This window comes from Ambystoma mexicanum, chromosome 6p (genome assembly GCF_040938575.1).
Source record: "Ambystoma mexicanum isolate Mex_15411 chromosome 6p, UKY_AmexF1_1, whole genome shotgun sequence".
NCBI classification, from domain to species: Eukaryota; Metazoa; Chordata; class Amphibia; order Caudata; family Ambystomatidae; genus Ambystoma; species Ambystoma mexicanum.
Genome location: NC_090935.1, coordinates 669,771,110 through 669,783,876, shown reverse-complemented (window position 1 = coordinate 669,783,876; position 12,767 = coordinate 669,771,110). Strand labels below are relative to the sequence as shown.

At 46.7% G+C, this 12,767-nt stretch overlaps 1 protein-coding gene across 3 annotated transcripts in view; it reads right to left on the bottom strand.

Annotated features, from left to right (window-relative positions):
• RASGRF2 (Ras protein specific guanine nucleotide releasing factor 2) overlaps positions 1-12,767 on the bottom strand; it is a 2,380,666-nt gene that overhangs the window by 1,243,372 nt on the left and 1,124,527 nt on the right. For all 3 annotated transcript variants that reach the window (XM_069627555.1, XM_069627554.1, XM_069627556.1), the window contains exon 8: positions 491-600. In XM_069627555.1, coding sequence (XP_069483656.1) covers positions 491-600 — 110 coding nt within the window. The remainder of the gene's footprint in view (positions 1-490; positions 601-12,767) is intronic.

Genomic DNA, 12,767 nt, shown 5'->3' with positions numbered 1-12,767 from the left:
CATTGTTGGGTCATTTGTAATATGGACATTGTGATCTTTACCCCAATCTTTCTGACCCATACAGAAAGAAGGGCAGTGACATATGATCTGGTTTATAAAATGCAATTAAAGGGCATGGAAAAAAAAACATGTCTGGTACAGACATCACCTAGTGGATCTGACGACATAATGGAATTAGGAATAACATAAATCAGATAGAGATTGTTGCAAACTACCCACACTACCCCCTTCTCACCCCATCCGCATCGTCCTCTGTTCTGGTTTTTCTTTAAAATAAGAGCCTGCTAAGTAGAGGAACCATGACAGGGAAAAATCAGGTTCTCACTCAGTGCACATCTTGCACCCCCTTCTCCCTCAGATGGCTTCCCTCAAAAGCAATAAAGGCATACGGCAGATGATATATAACTATACTGAGATCTCAACATAAAAAATCATCCCACTCCATAGTCACAACATTTCCATTTGAGCATGCACCTCAGGTTCAACTTACCTTGATAATTCTTCCAACTTTGACTTAGCAAATTCCAAACTTTTCCTTTCAATATGTTCGTGGGGGGTGTGAGCCAGAAGTTCATGTAGAGTTATGATATATCGCGGGATCTGGAAACACAGAACATGGCACATGTTAGACACTTATCTGTGGATTTCCTTTCAGCGACTATGCAGGCTTTTCAATTTCTAGGGGTATACAAGGGCAGCAGAAAATACTTACTGGTATGCATTCCACCCAGTGGTGCCAAGGCACATCTGATAAACAAGAAGCTCGAGTTGTCTATGATGTCAACGCAACCCTGAGGTGAACAATGCCCTGGAATTGATAGCCAACATCTGTAATTTCATGTTGTCTATGTCCCTACATCCTCAGATCCTTTTCAAGCCCTGCTCTATCCCAACAGAGAGCACTGCAGAGGTGGAAGAGGGAAACCAAAGGTGTAATACATGTTATATCCAAATCTCCCTCCTTAACTGTGACAAGGCCCACTGCTTACTGTTGGGGAGCAGCAGTGGGGAAGTCCCAGGGGCCCGGGAATGCCAAGCTGGTGAATGCTGGATGGAGAGGAGGTATATGGGGATCCCAAGACCATCGCACTGGGTCCAACTTAAAGCCTGGGGGCATTCACTGGAGCACTCACACATCCCCCGACCCCACAAACAGTAAAGGGGTTTTACCACAAACGCCTGAAGGATACCCCTACTCATCATACTGGGACTTCTAGAGAGCTATTCCAGCCCCCTAGCCAGACTCAAAACGTCAGCATAGTAGCACAGTTGAAGAGTGTTGTATGCCCTGGTGAGTGTAGAAAAACATTTTTCTCAGCACAGCTGACCAAGGAAACATTCATGATAATGAGACAGACTCACGCAGTGTCCATGACCCTGCAGATACAAAGTCGCAATTGATAAACAAAATGAAACTTATACGCAGTATATGCATGAGGGAAAAAAAACAAACAAACACAGTCCTCTCACTCCCACTAGCAGTGCAGATATTGCAAAGTTGCCATTTCTCCACTATGAAAGCTTCACTTGTACAATGAACAGCTTCCCTTGAGTACCACATTTCCCCTGGTTTTCCATTTACAGGCTGGAAATACGGAGGAATAAAGATTAATGCGTTTCACCTCAGGAGGGCTCCAAGAGAAGAAAGAGGAGACCCACACATGGGTAAGACAGTTCTAGCAACCAAGATGGAGCCAGGCCTTGATATATGCGTAACCCCCACCCCATTCAGCCCACTATGACCACAGATATATGGCCCATCAGACAACAGGCGGTTTATAGTCATTTGGTCGAAAACAAAAATGTCGAAAGTCAAAATGTAGAAAAAAAAATGTCGAAAAAAAAGTCAAATTTCTTTTTCAATACTTTTTTTTTTCGAAATGGGGGGTTCCCCCCAACCCCCCTTTTTTTCTATTTATTTTTAAGTTACCCCTTTTTTTTACTTACCGAACCCAAAAAATACATATAAATAAAAAAATAATACATTCGACTTTTTTTTCAATATTTTTTTTCGACATTTTTGTCATTCGACTTTTTTTTCTTCGACATTTTGACTGACCACCACAACAGACCTACCAACACTACATATGTGCAACCAATATTCCTGAGCACCACCTAAGGGCAGGAGATACCAAACTATGCAAGCCAGATTGCTCAGTTAGAGAGTGTGAGATGTTCGAGAAAAAGCTGGAGGAAGGTGTTTGGGGGAGATTGAAAAGTGAGAGGTCTATTGAGGGGAGAGCTCGGAAGAGTTTATTGGAAGTTGGAGGGAGCAATTTGCAGAGGAGAGTTACTTTCTGTTGGAGAGTTGGAGCTGGAGAGAGTTATACTGAGGAGGTTGGAGTGCAAGAGTTTCCATATGGACAGAGTTATACTTAGTAGTTTGGAGCACGTGAGTTGCCATTTGCAGAGAAGGATTGGAGGAGGTGGGAGAATGAGAGACCTATTAACATCTGAGCAGGAGGACAGAGGAAAGCTAGAGGAGGAATGAGGGTGGCAGGACTTGACGTGAAAGGAGCACACAAGCAACCCCTACTAGCCAGTAAGATTAGGGAGGTTGTGGGGTGCAAGAATGGTTCATAGCAGCTATCAGAGCTGGGAGGAGGAACAAGACGGTGCAATACCATTGAGAGAAAGTGAGGCTATGTCAGATCTAGCGAGGGGTGGCATATCCCAGGGACCAGATCCCTATAACAAATAGATTGTCAGATGACAGAGGACCCACCTAAGACTAGGCCCAAGCCCACAGACAAAGGATGGCTGATTGGAGAGATCCAACTTCCTGAAGAGACCTTACCCTTGCATTAAGCCTGTGGTCCATGTTAAAAGTGGTTACAAAAAACCCAACAACCCTCAACTCAAAAGCAAAGACCAGGATATTCAATGGGATGTCAGAATAGGACCAGGAAAAGCGAAGTCAAGAACATTGTAATAGACCTGGTCTTTGCTCATGACCATTCGTTGCGTGTATTGTGTGTTATTTTTCTGTATAACACATTTTTGTGCCAGCTTCTTTGTGACTCCCACTCACACTGCCTGTGACACATCCCTAACAGGAAAAAAAGCTTGGCAATGTTCATGTGAGACTGGGTGCCATGAGTCTGTAGTGTGACATAACAGTAAGAAGTGTGATGATTCACGGGATCTCGTCACTTCTCCCCAGGGTGAAGCACTTCCCTGTGAGGCTAGGGCGGTGAGAATGCTACCCAATAATGCTACTAAGGGTGGTAGAAAATGGGCCCTCACAGGGAAAGACTCCCCTCCTGGGGATAAGGACTCCAGTTCCGTGAGAGAATTCCCTAACCCCTGTTCCCTTGGAACTAAGTCCCTGTCAGAAATCCCTGATAACACTGTCTGTTATGGTAATGTCTCTTCAGTCTTTGATTCACCAATTAATATAACCAAGAGAAGAAGAGCCAAAGAAACCTACAGAGTAATACCAGGCTGCCTGACCATACCAGAGTATGGCCCCAAGGAACCATAAAGATTGCACCAACAACCGTAAAGAAGTATTCTGACTTTACACTGTGGAGGATCCACCTACAGGAAATAAAGAGTGAGAAAGGACTGGCAAATAGAGAGAGAGCAGTCAGTGTGAAGCCAGACCAGCCTGGGAAGTTTGAACCTGGGAGCGCGAAGCTGCAGATACGCTGATCCCTGGCGACAGGGACATCCAGGAACAGTCGGAGGAACTCTGCAGTTGAGGCAAGCTCCTGACCCATGGAAGAAGGGAAGAAAAGCTATCAGCGGTCCTGCAACTACGCCAGAGCCATGTGGCGCAAGTCTCAGTGGAGTTGCAAAGATGGAGCAGGGAGCGGAGAAAGCACAAAGCAGTGAAGCCACACAGGGCCGCCCACCACCTCAGTAATAACTGGTGATGCAGTCCCGAAACACAAAAGATAACAGAAGTAGCAGGAGACCCGGTAGGGGCTTGGGGCAGCTGCAGAGTCAAGCGAGGTTCGGGAGTAATCTCCCTCGTCATACTAGTGACATTCAGAGAACCAAGAGCCAAGAAGTGTCCGGAGTAATCTCCCCCATCACAGTAGTGATACCCCAAGTACCAAGAGTCAAGAAAGCCACAGAAGTAATCTCCTTCAGCACAATAATGATACCCAGAAACCCATAAATCGAGAAAGACTTGGGTACAATCTCCCTCATCATAGTAGTGACAAGCAGAGAACCAAGAGTCAAGAAAGCCTCATCATATTCAAGATCTCTCTCATCACATTAGTGACAATCAGAGAACCAAGAGTCAAGAGTGCATCGGGAGTAATCTCCCTCATCACAATAGTGATAGCCAGAGAATCAGGAGTCAAGAAAGCCTTGGAGTAATCTTGCTCATCAGAGTAGTGGCATTCCGAGAACCAAGAGTCAAGAGTACATTAGGTGTAATCTCCCTCATCACAGTGCTAATCTAGTCAAATTTAAAGAGGACACTAGAAAACAAGAGCTATCTGGAAATAATGCAAGCTTTCAGAAGCCCTTGGGAAGAAGTGAAAAAACCTTTGAGGACTATTGCTAAAGAATATCCCAAGACAGCCCTCAAGGCTGTGTGAGGTGGGTCCGGAGAAGAGAGTCCTTCGCCTGAACTTACTGTTTTTGTTGAATCAGAAGCTAGTGCAAAGGTTTGTTGGAAAAGAGATAAGGACTGAGCCAGTTCACCAGGAGAAGGGAGTCATTATCCTGGTATTATTTTCATTTGGACGCTGAACTCTTTTGTAAAATAATTGTAGGGTTATAGTAGGTTTTTGGATAGAGGACGGACACTTTTCATTTTGACAAACATCCTGATGACAAGCACCCACGTTGATATTTGTTTAGCTAGGGATAACCGGTTAGAAATAGGGAGAGATAGGGACTTATCTTTATCTTTACCAGTAAAATGTGTTGAAACATGCCACCCCTTTGTCTGACTCCTTACTTCACCACACCACCACACCACATCTGGCTTTTAGAAAGGCTGTTAAAACCTATCTGTTTTAGCCCTGTGAGGCTTGGCTTGGCTTGTTTCGCTTAGTCTCTCTAGCGCCATGATAACCCTGGAGGGCCGTGCGGTGTGAAAGTTCTCTTAACATAACATAACACCACAGAGGATACATCATTTTGAAAGAGAATTGTTGCTGATGGCTTCAAATGGAAGCCATACACAACAAACCTATTACGTTTATAACTTCTTTTACTTCATACATCTAAAGAGAGCAAGAAAGATATGCAAGGGCACACATTGGCATAGGCATCACTATCCAGCCATACCCCACCAGTAATGGACCGACTCAAAGGTGGCATGCTTTTCACTATAAACTTTTATTCCCATGAAAAGAAAAGGAAACACCTAGCTATCCCTATTGCTAAAAGGGGGTTTCCTACCTCAAATAACAAACTAAGGGAATGTCAGAATTTCCAGCAAATCATAAAAGTCCACCGTCGTGTCAAACCTACTTCCATCCCTAACATTTATATTCAACTAAGGATAATGTATCTGTGAGGTCCAGAAGGATGCCTCCCACCTTCTGGACAGAGGGTTTTCCCAGTTCGTGGTAAGGTTGCCAGGAAAAAGGGCTTCTCGTTCCCTGGCTTTCTTTCAGTGTTTGCAACTACCAAAGGGGATGACTCCCTTCCCCTGGTTTCTTCTTCATCCTTCTGTACACAAATACCAGAGGGGGTGACTACCTCCTGGTATTCGGGCTTCTCTTGCTTCTTTGCTTATTCTTTCGATTGACTACCTGGGTGGCTTCGCTACCAGCTATTGCAACGATTAACAACTATTCCCCTGCTTGCTCCACCTAGTACACTCTGCCAGGTACTGTGACTATGCTGAGCACTCTTGATACCTTGGTATTGTTTTATGGGTGTGAGTCCCAGGCTTGCATATTCTGATGCTTCATGCAGGCTACCTGATGAACTCTCCTGCCTGACTCTGATGAACACTCTCGATGCCTATGCAGACTGACGTTGTTCTTGCCTTGAGGTCCCAGACCCTGTATGTGGAGTTTTTCAGTTTTTGCCAAATTTTTCAGTGCCTCCCCTGCTGCCCGCGTACCTTTTTCTCTGGTCTGAGGTGGTGTTGGGGCTCTTGAGATGGGGGGCTTCCAGCTGTGTGGTTTCCCTGCTGTTGATCGCTTGCCTTCTGTCTGCAGTGGCTCCTGGCAGCTGAAATAAAAGTTACCCACTGTAGTGATTACTGTAGAGTCCCCTCTCCTCCATCCTTACGGACATCCCCCAGAGTGGACACGCCCACTAGGCCCGCCTCCGACACCTAACCTCAGTCCCCCTTTGACACATTGGACGCTTGTAAACCTGGCTAATAAAAACGAGTAGCCCCTGGCCTACTGGCAGGGGAGGTAGGTAGGTAGGTAGGTAGGATGTATGGAGAAAAGGAGACTAAGGACTATGAGTACTGTAGTTGCTACAGTGAGTAACTTTTATTACTCATACATCCCGTTCCCTTTCCTGTATCCTTATGGGTGATTCTACTGAAACTATCGAAACTGAGTAGTGGACAAGAGTCTAGCTAGAGGCAAACAAGTTCCGGAGGACTGCCTGCCCAAACTCAGCATCCTTCCTGGAGATGATGTCCAAAGAGTAATGCCTGTAGAAGGCAGAGGGAGAAGCCCAAATGGTCACCTTGCTAATGGTCTCCCAAGAAGCGTGCATCTGCAATGCCACCGCAGTGGCTTTGGCCCTCTCTGCATGAGCGTGGATTCCATCTGAAACCTTTTTACTCATGGCCGTGTAGGCCTCAGAAATGGCCAGAACCATCCAGTGGTCAATGGATGCCTTAGAGGCTTGAGTCCCAGAGACCATGTCCCCAAATGTGACAAATAGAGCTTCTGTCTTCCTTAGCTACTTTTTCTGTGACAGAATTTAAGCATCCTCTGCAGACCCAGGGAATGCAGAGACCGTTTCACGTTTGACTGAGGATTGGGAAAGAAGACCATTAGGCAAATCTCCTGATTCAGGTGGAACGGAGAGACCACTTTCAGCAGGAACTTTGGATGGGTGCGACAGAACCTGAAGCTCGCTTATCCTCCGTGCCGAAGTGAGCGCAACCAGCAGAGAAGTCTTCAGTGCTACCCACTTAAGGTCCACTGAGGCCAATGCTTCAAACGACTTGTGCTAAAGTACAGAAAGCACTGCATTCAGATCCCAAACAGGATGCAGTCTATGGACCGGTGGAAACAGTCACAACAACCCCTTGAGGTGTGTCTTGACCACCGGGTTCGCTGCAGAAAAGACCCCATCATATGAATTCTTGTAGGTCCCAATTGCTGCAAGTCGGTGCAGCCAGTGTCAACCTGAACCCCGGAATGGGCCAAGTGTGCCAAGAAGTAGAGAACATCGTCCCTTGCGCAATGACCGAACCGTGACCACATACTTTTATACTGTGAACAGGTAGAGGGCTTTCTGACTTCCTGAATTATATCCCAGTTGTCCTCGGGCAAGCGAGCTGGGGTGAGCTTCAGCAGATCAGGAGTCAAGCTGCTAGGGCCAGCCTGGCATGGTTCAGTGGAGGGGCTGATTCTGCCCTCTGCGGCCTAATCCAATGAGGGAGATTGTGGCACCCGGGGGCGCACATCAGGAACCCGATCCAGTCCCGCTGAACAAGCCTCAGGGACCTTGGATTAAAGCATAATCCTTCGCCTCTGTGTCTTAATAGAATCTTGACTATCCATAACGCTAGTATGGAAAAATCAGTATCGGACTCCAAAAGGTGAATGACTGGTAGTCCTCTGGTGCTGGCCCTCAACCTCAGAGATGGCTCAGTAGGCCCTCCACCCTCGGTGCAAGCACCAGTAGTCGATGCGCTCAAAGAAGACACATCTGCCCTCCATTTTGAGCTGGAGCCGGAAGGCCACTCGCACCTCAGTGTGGTCTCAGAGCCAAGGAGCCCATTGGACGCAATCCTGGTAGGGCACCTAAGCTCCTCGGCACGTGCACCAGTAGCCTTCACAGCCCGATCCTACCTCTGGTAGAAGCGCCCAAAGGGTCCCTCCCAGACAGTGACCCTGGAAAAGAATGACTGTGGTTGGGTGCTTTATTGAATAAATGACTAACCTTGTCGTGCCGCAAAACTTTGGAGATGAAGTCATTCAGATGTCCGGGTGGCGAAGTTTTCAAAATCTCCCTCCATTGGGAATGATGGTTCTTGAGAGAATGCCAAACAAGGCCGTCACATGCTGCGCACACGTCCCAACGGCGGTCGGGGTCCAGGCACTCCAAGCAAAGTGCGTGGGGGTCTGACTTCGGGAAGAAACAGTCACATGAGCCGCACCTGGAGAAGCCTCCCGGAGGGAGCTAAGATTGAAAGAGAAAAATAGTAAGGGGAAACACAGGGATCTTGTAAAAAGAGGAAAGCGCAAGCTGCCAGGCCCGTTACCATCTGACCGGAAAAAGGGACTGAGGTGAGGCGCCGGAGGGCGGGACCTAGTGGGGGTTCCTACGCCTGGGACTACGCCCTGTGCGCTATTCTAAATTTAAAAGGGAAGCTCATGTTTTTCACTGCCAAAAAGGTTTCCGGTATAGTCCCCACACTGGGAGATGCCCATAAGGATGGAGGAAAGACGACAGGACGTATAAGTACTGCTGCTTCCAATGCTCATTGGACTCCTGGTTTCCCAGGGGTTTCTGATTTGATCTTTCCTTCATGTCTCTTTGATACCAGACCGCATCATGGCTCACGTTTGATTCTTGCGATGTTCTTGTCCTGTCTCCTTCTCCAGCTTCCTTGGACTTCGCGGTTCCTCCAGGGAGGGCTTTTTGAAAAACTAGTCTGTCCTTTCATTTTAAAGCACATATTGTAATCAATTGCTCAAATTGACTGGACTGCTCTTGTTGGTTCTTTGAGCAGCTATTTGGCACTACGTACCTCTTCTTCGTCTCAGTCCCAACATAGTGCTTATTCACTGGGTTCCTGTTGCTCTTCCTCGTCTGTTTTCCTACATGATTAACATGGGTATTTCCTACTCTTGATCATCCCAGTACTTGTTAGGGAGGTGGAAGTCTCTACCTTACACAGGTACATTGAAGTGTAGGGGACTACGGGATCCTGTATAAGACTAATGGGTGAGGGAGGTTGTGAAGAGGTAGGTGAATACTGTGCTCTCCCTAAAATGTCACCCCTCGTCCCCTAAGTGGTTTCCCTCCACCTATGATCCTCCGACGGTGCACAAGTCCCAGGGGGGTTATTGGACTGTGGCCACACTGCCCGGGCCCCATGACAATGGTCTCCCCTATGGGAGAAGGGATGATATCCAAGGATTCGTCATAATGGTTCCAACCCAACTTCAACAATACATTAACACAAATAACCTCCTCAACCCCTTCCAATCTGGCTTTTGACCTACACACAGCACCAATACCACTACACTTTACATCGTCAATGACCTCCACAATATCACAAAAGATACACAGCCCTACTCTTACTCCTCAACCTCTATGCAGCCTTCAACACCATCAACCAAACCCTCAGGATGATAATCTCAGGCACTGTGATCAACTGGTTCACATCCTTTCTCACTCATAGAACAAACTTTTTCTCCATGCCCCTTTATTAATCCAACCCCAGCTGAGTCATGTATGGGGTATTGGAAGGATCCTCACTGACTCCACTCTTCTTCAACCTATATGTAGAACCCCTCAAATAACAAAACAGCATCCTCTTCCACCAATATGTAGCAGACACACTTCAAAATCTCCACCTCTTCAAAACGCCACACCCTCAAAAGCGGTTTCTCCACTGTGACAACCGGATGGCCACCCACTTCCTCAAACTCAGCCCTTCCAAAACAGAATATCTCCTCATTTCACCGCCAGGGACAAACCCAACTTCACCCCTTGTATCAAAGTACTCATCACAGACAACCCACACATATCCTTCTCCACACCAGTCAAATCCCTTGGCTTAATGATCAAAAGCCAAATTTCCTTCACAAACCACATAGCTTCTGTCACCAAAACCTGTAGCCTACAACTATGCATCCTCTGCAAGATAGGACACATCCTCTGATGACTTCTGCACTGCACTCCAAGCACTGGTTCTGAACAAGCTGTACAATGGTACTGCTCTTCTCACTTGATTCCCCATAAGCACCCTTGCCCCCTGCACGCCAATTAAAGTATGAGAGCTAGACTAATCCTCTACCTACCCAAACACTCACACAACAGACCCAGCTCTTGTCAAGCTCCACTGGCTCCCTGTAGCCATAGAAAATTGCGTTAAAATGACTCTGCATTGCATTCAAAGCCATCCACCTCAAAACCGCATCTTACCTTCATGGCATACTGAAACCTATCACCCATACAAACGCCAGAGGAGCCAGCAAGCATCGTCTACACATTCCAATCTGCAAAATACCATGCATACAAAAGCAAGAAAAAACAAGCACTTACTCAGTGGGCACCCAGAGCATGTAACACTGTACCACTTCACATCCACATCCACACTGCATCCTCCATCATCACTTTCTGAAAAGGCCTCAAAACATACCTGTTTCTGTGTTGTTCCTACCAACACCTTTCATTCTTTTTTGGCCATTTCCTTTTCTTTTTTCTTTCAATCACCTTCAGCACTCTGTGCTGTTCCTCACCACTGCCCCCTCCCTGCTCCACCTTCATCTGTGCCTATCCTCAGTAGAATCAGGTCGTGTGACCTCTGCTACTGGCCCAATTCTGGCTGGATTTTGTAGTCTTTTTTCCCCACCCACCACCTTCTCTGCTATTTCTACTCCCTTGCTTCCTGCTCTTACCCCTCTGCCATAGCATGTCTCTCACCTGGACATCCAAAGTGAAGGGCTGATGTAAACATGGGCATTAACCAGTTCATCAGATGTATTGTCTTGATAAGGCAATGAAAATCCAAGGGCCAAAGCACCCTTACAACTCATCCTAGACAGCCCTACAGCAATGTGCTTCCCTCCTTATACTCCTCTACTATTTTCCACCGTAACTCTTACACGCAAACACTCAGCACATATCAAGCACCACCAAAGCTCTAACATATAAAACCCCATCAACAACCCACTTACAGCCACCCAGCGTACTCTACCCAAGCACACACGGAACCTCATTTTCATCAGTGCTCCCTTTGCTGTACTCCACATGGCACACACTGCTGATAGCACCATGCCCACCTGATCTGCCCCCACAGAGTAAGCCTTTTGTATGAAATCACTGATTTGATCCTTCCATAACCAACCAAAACCAACTTTCACCAACTGAGCCTGCCTCCCCACATGTAAGCCTGTATACCAAGTGCCTATCTGAAGCTCTACCCCACTAACTCAGGGTTCATCCTCCTTGGAGGAGCCACCAAAAACACTATAGTTCAAAACTAGCTGACAGAGATGTATCTCAATGCCTTCTTCCCCCAAACTCAACCTAATGCAAAGTCCCTCGGCTTCCCCATCAATTTTGACCTTTCCTTAAAAGCAGACATCATAAAGAAGAAACAAAAGGCCTGCTACCAGCTCTTACTTCTGCACCCAACCAAACCCTTTATCCCTGCCTTAATGACCTCCTGGCAGGTGTTCCAACCACAGCTCTGGTCACTCAAAGCTGCCCAGCATGCCGCAGCATGTCTCATTGCAGGATGTAAGACATTTGACTACATCTCCCGTACTCTTAAGGAATTACACTGGCTATGTCTGCAATCTCACATCACATTCAAGACAGCCTGTATCATCTACAAAGTGCTAATGTCCAAGATGCTGGCATACTTAGCTGAAAAGATCACCATCTCAGGAGGACAAGGCAACACCGGGAGCCAAGACATTGCTAGAAGTCCAAGAAGGAGAAGAGCAGAAGACAAGCATTCCACTGGTATGCTCCTACTGTCTGGAGCAAATTTCCTGCTAACATTAGGCTGGCTTCCTTCCTTCCTGCCATTCAGGAAAGAAGTGAAAACCCCGTCCTTTAAGAAACACTTCACCAACAAATGAGGACTAAAGACTGACACAATGATCTGCTCATCCACCACAATGTATATCCCACTCTATTATACAGTGATCCGTTGCTTTCTAGCTATACTTGTTGAATGCAATTTATCTTGTGGGGCTTTGTTTGACTGCTTTTTTGTTAACTGTGTGCATGTGCGTGAAAAATTGACTTTCTTTAATCCAACTGTATTATTGACTTACTGTGACCTAGCAGGATCTGCAATTTAGTTTTCTGTTCCACCTCGATTTGAAAATATATTTTTCAAGGTCTTTGCCTTCTCGCTGTCTTTAGCATGCAGTTTCTATAACTACATTTCCCTGGTGGCCTAGCAGCAATTTAGCTTCCTTGGTGGCACATCAGTGCTGGCGCGCAAGCAGAGGCCGGTTTATGCCGGTTTGCGCCACACTCTATTCGCATTGATGGAAATGGCTGCTTTAGCCGTCGCAAATCGGAAGACCAGAGTATCTACCATTAAAGAGAAATCTCCTCCAATTGGGACTAACACCAACGGAGCAGGTACCTTTACTACTGAGCACCCTGTTCAATCCACCCTCGTCATACCTCCTGACCAACTACCTTATCAGTAGGAAGTAATGCAAAACCTGTTTGGCCATTTGCACTCTGGCCCCTACTCGACCATGCCGGAGATCAAACAACCAGATATGACTGTGGAGTCCAGTGCTGTCGGTATCTCTGTTGATGGAGCACCTGTTGCTCCGCTGTTGGACAGTCCCAAAGTGAAGCAAGAGGACTACTACCATACCGCACTTGGTCCATGTTCACACCAAGGTCGCCCCCACAAGCAATCCGATAAAAAATAAATCTGGACATGA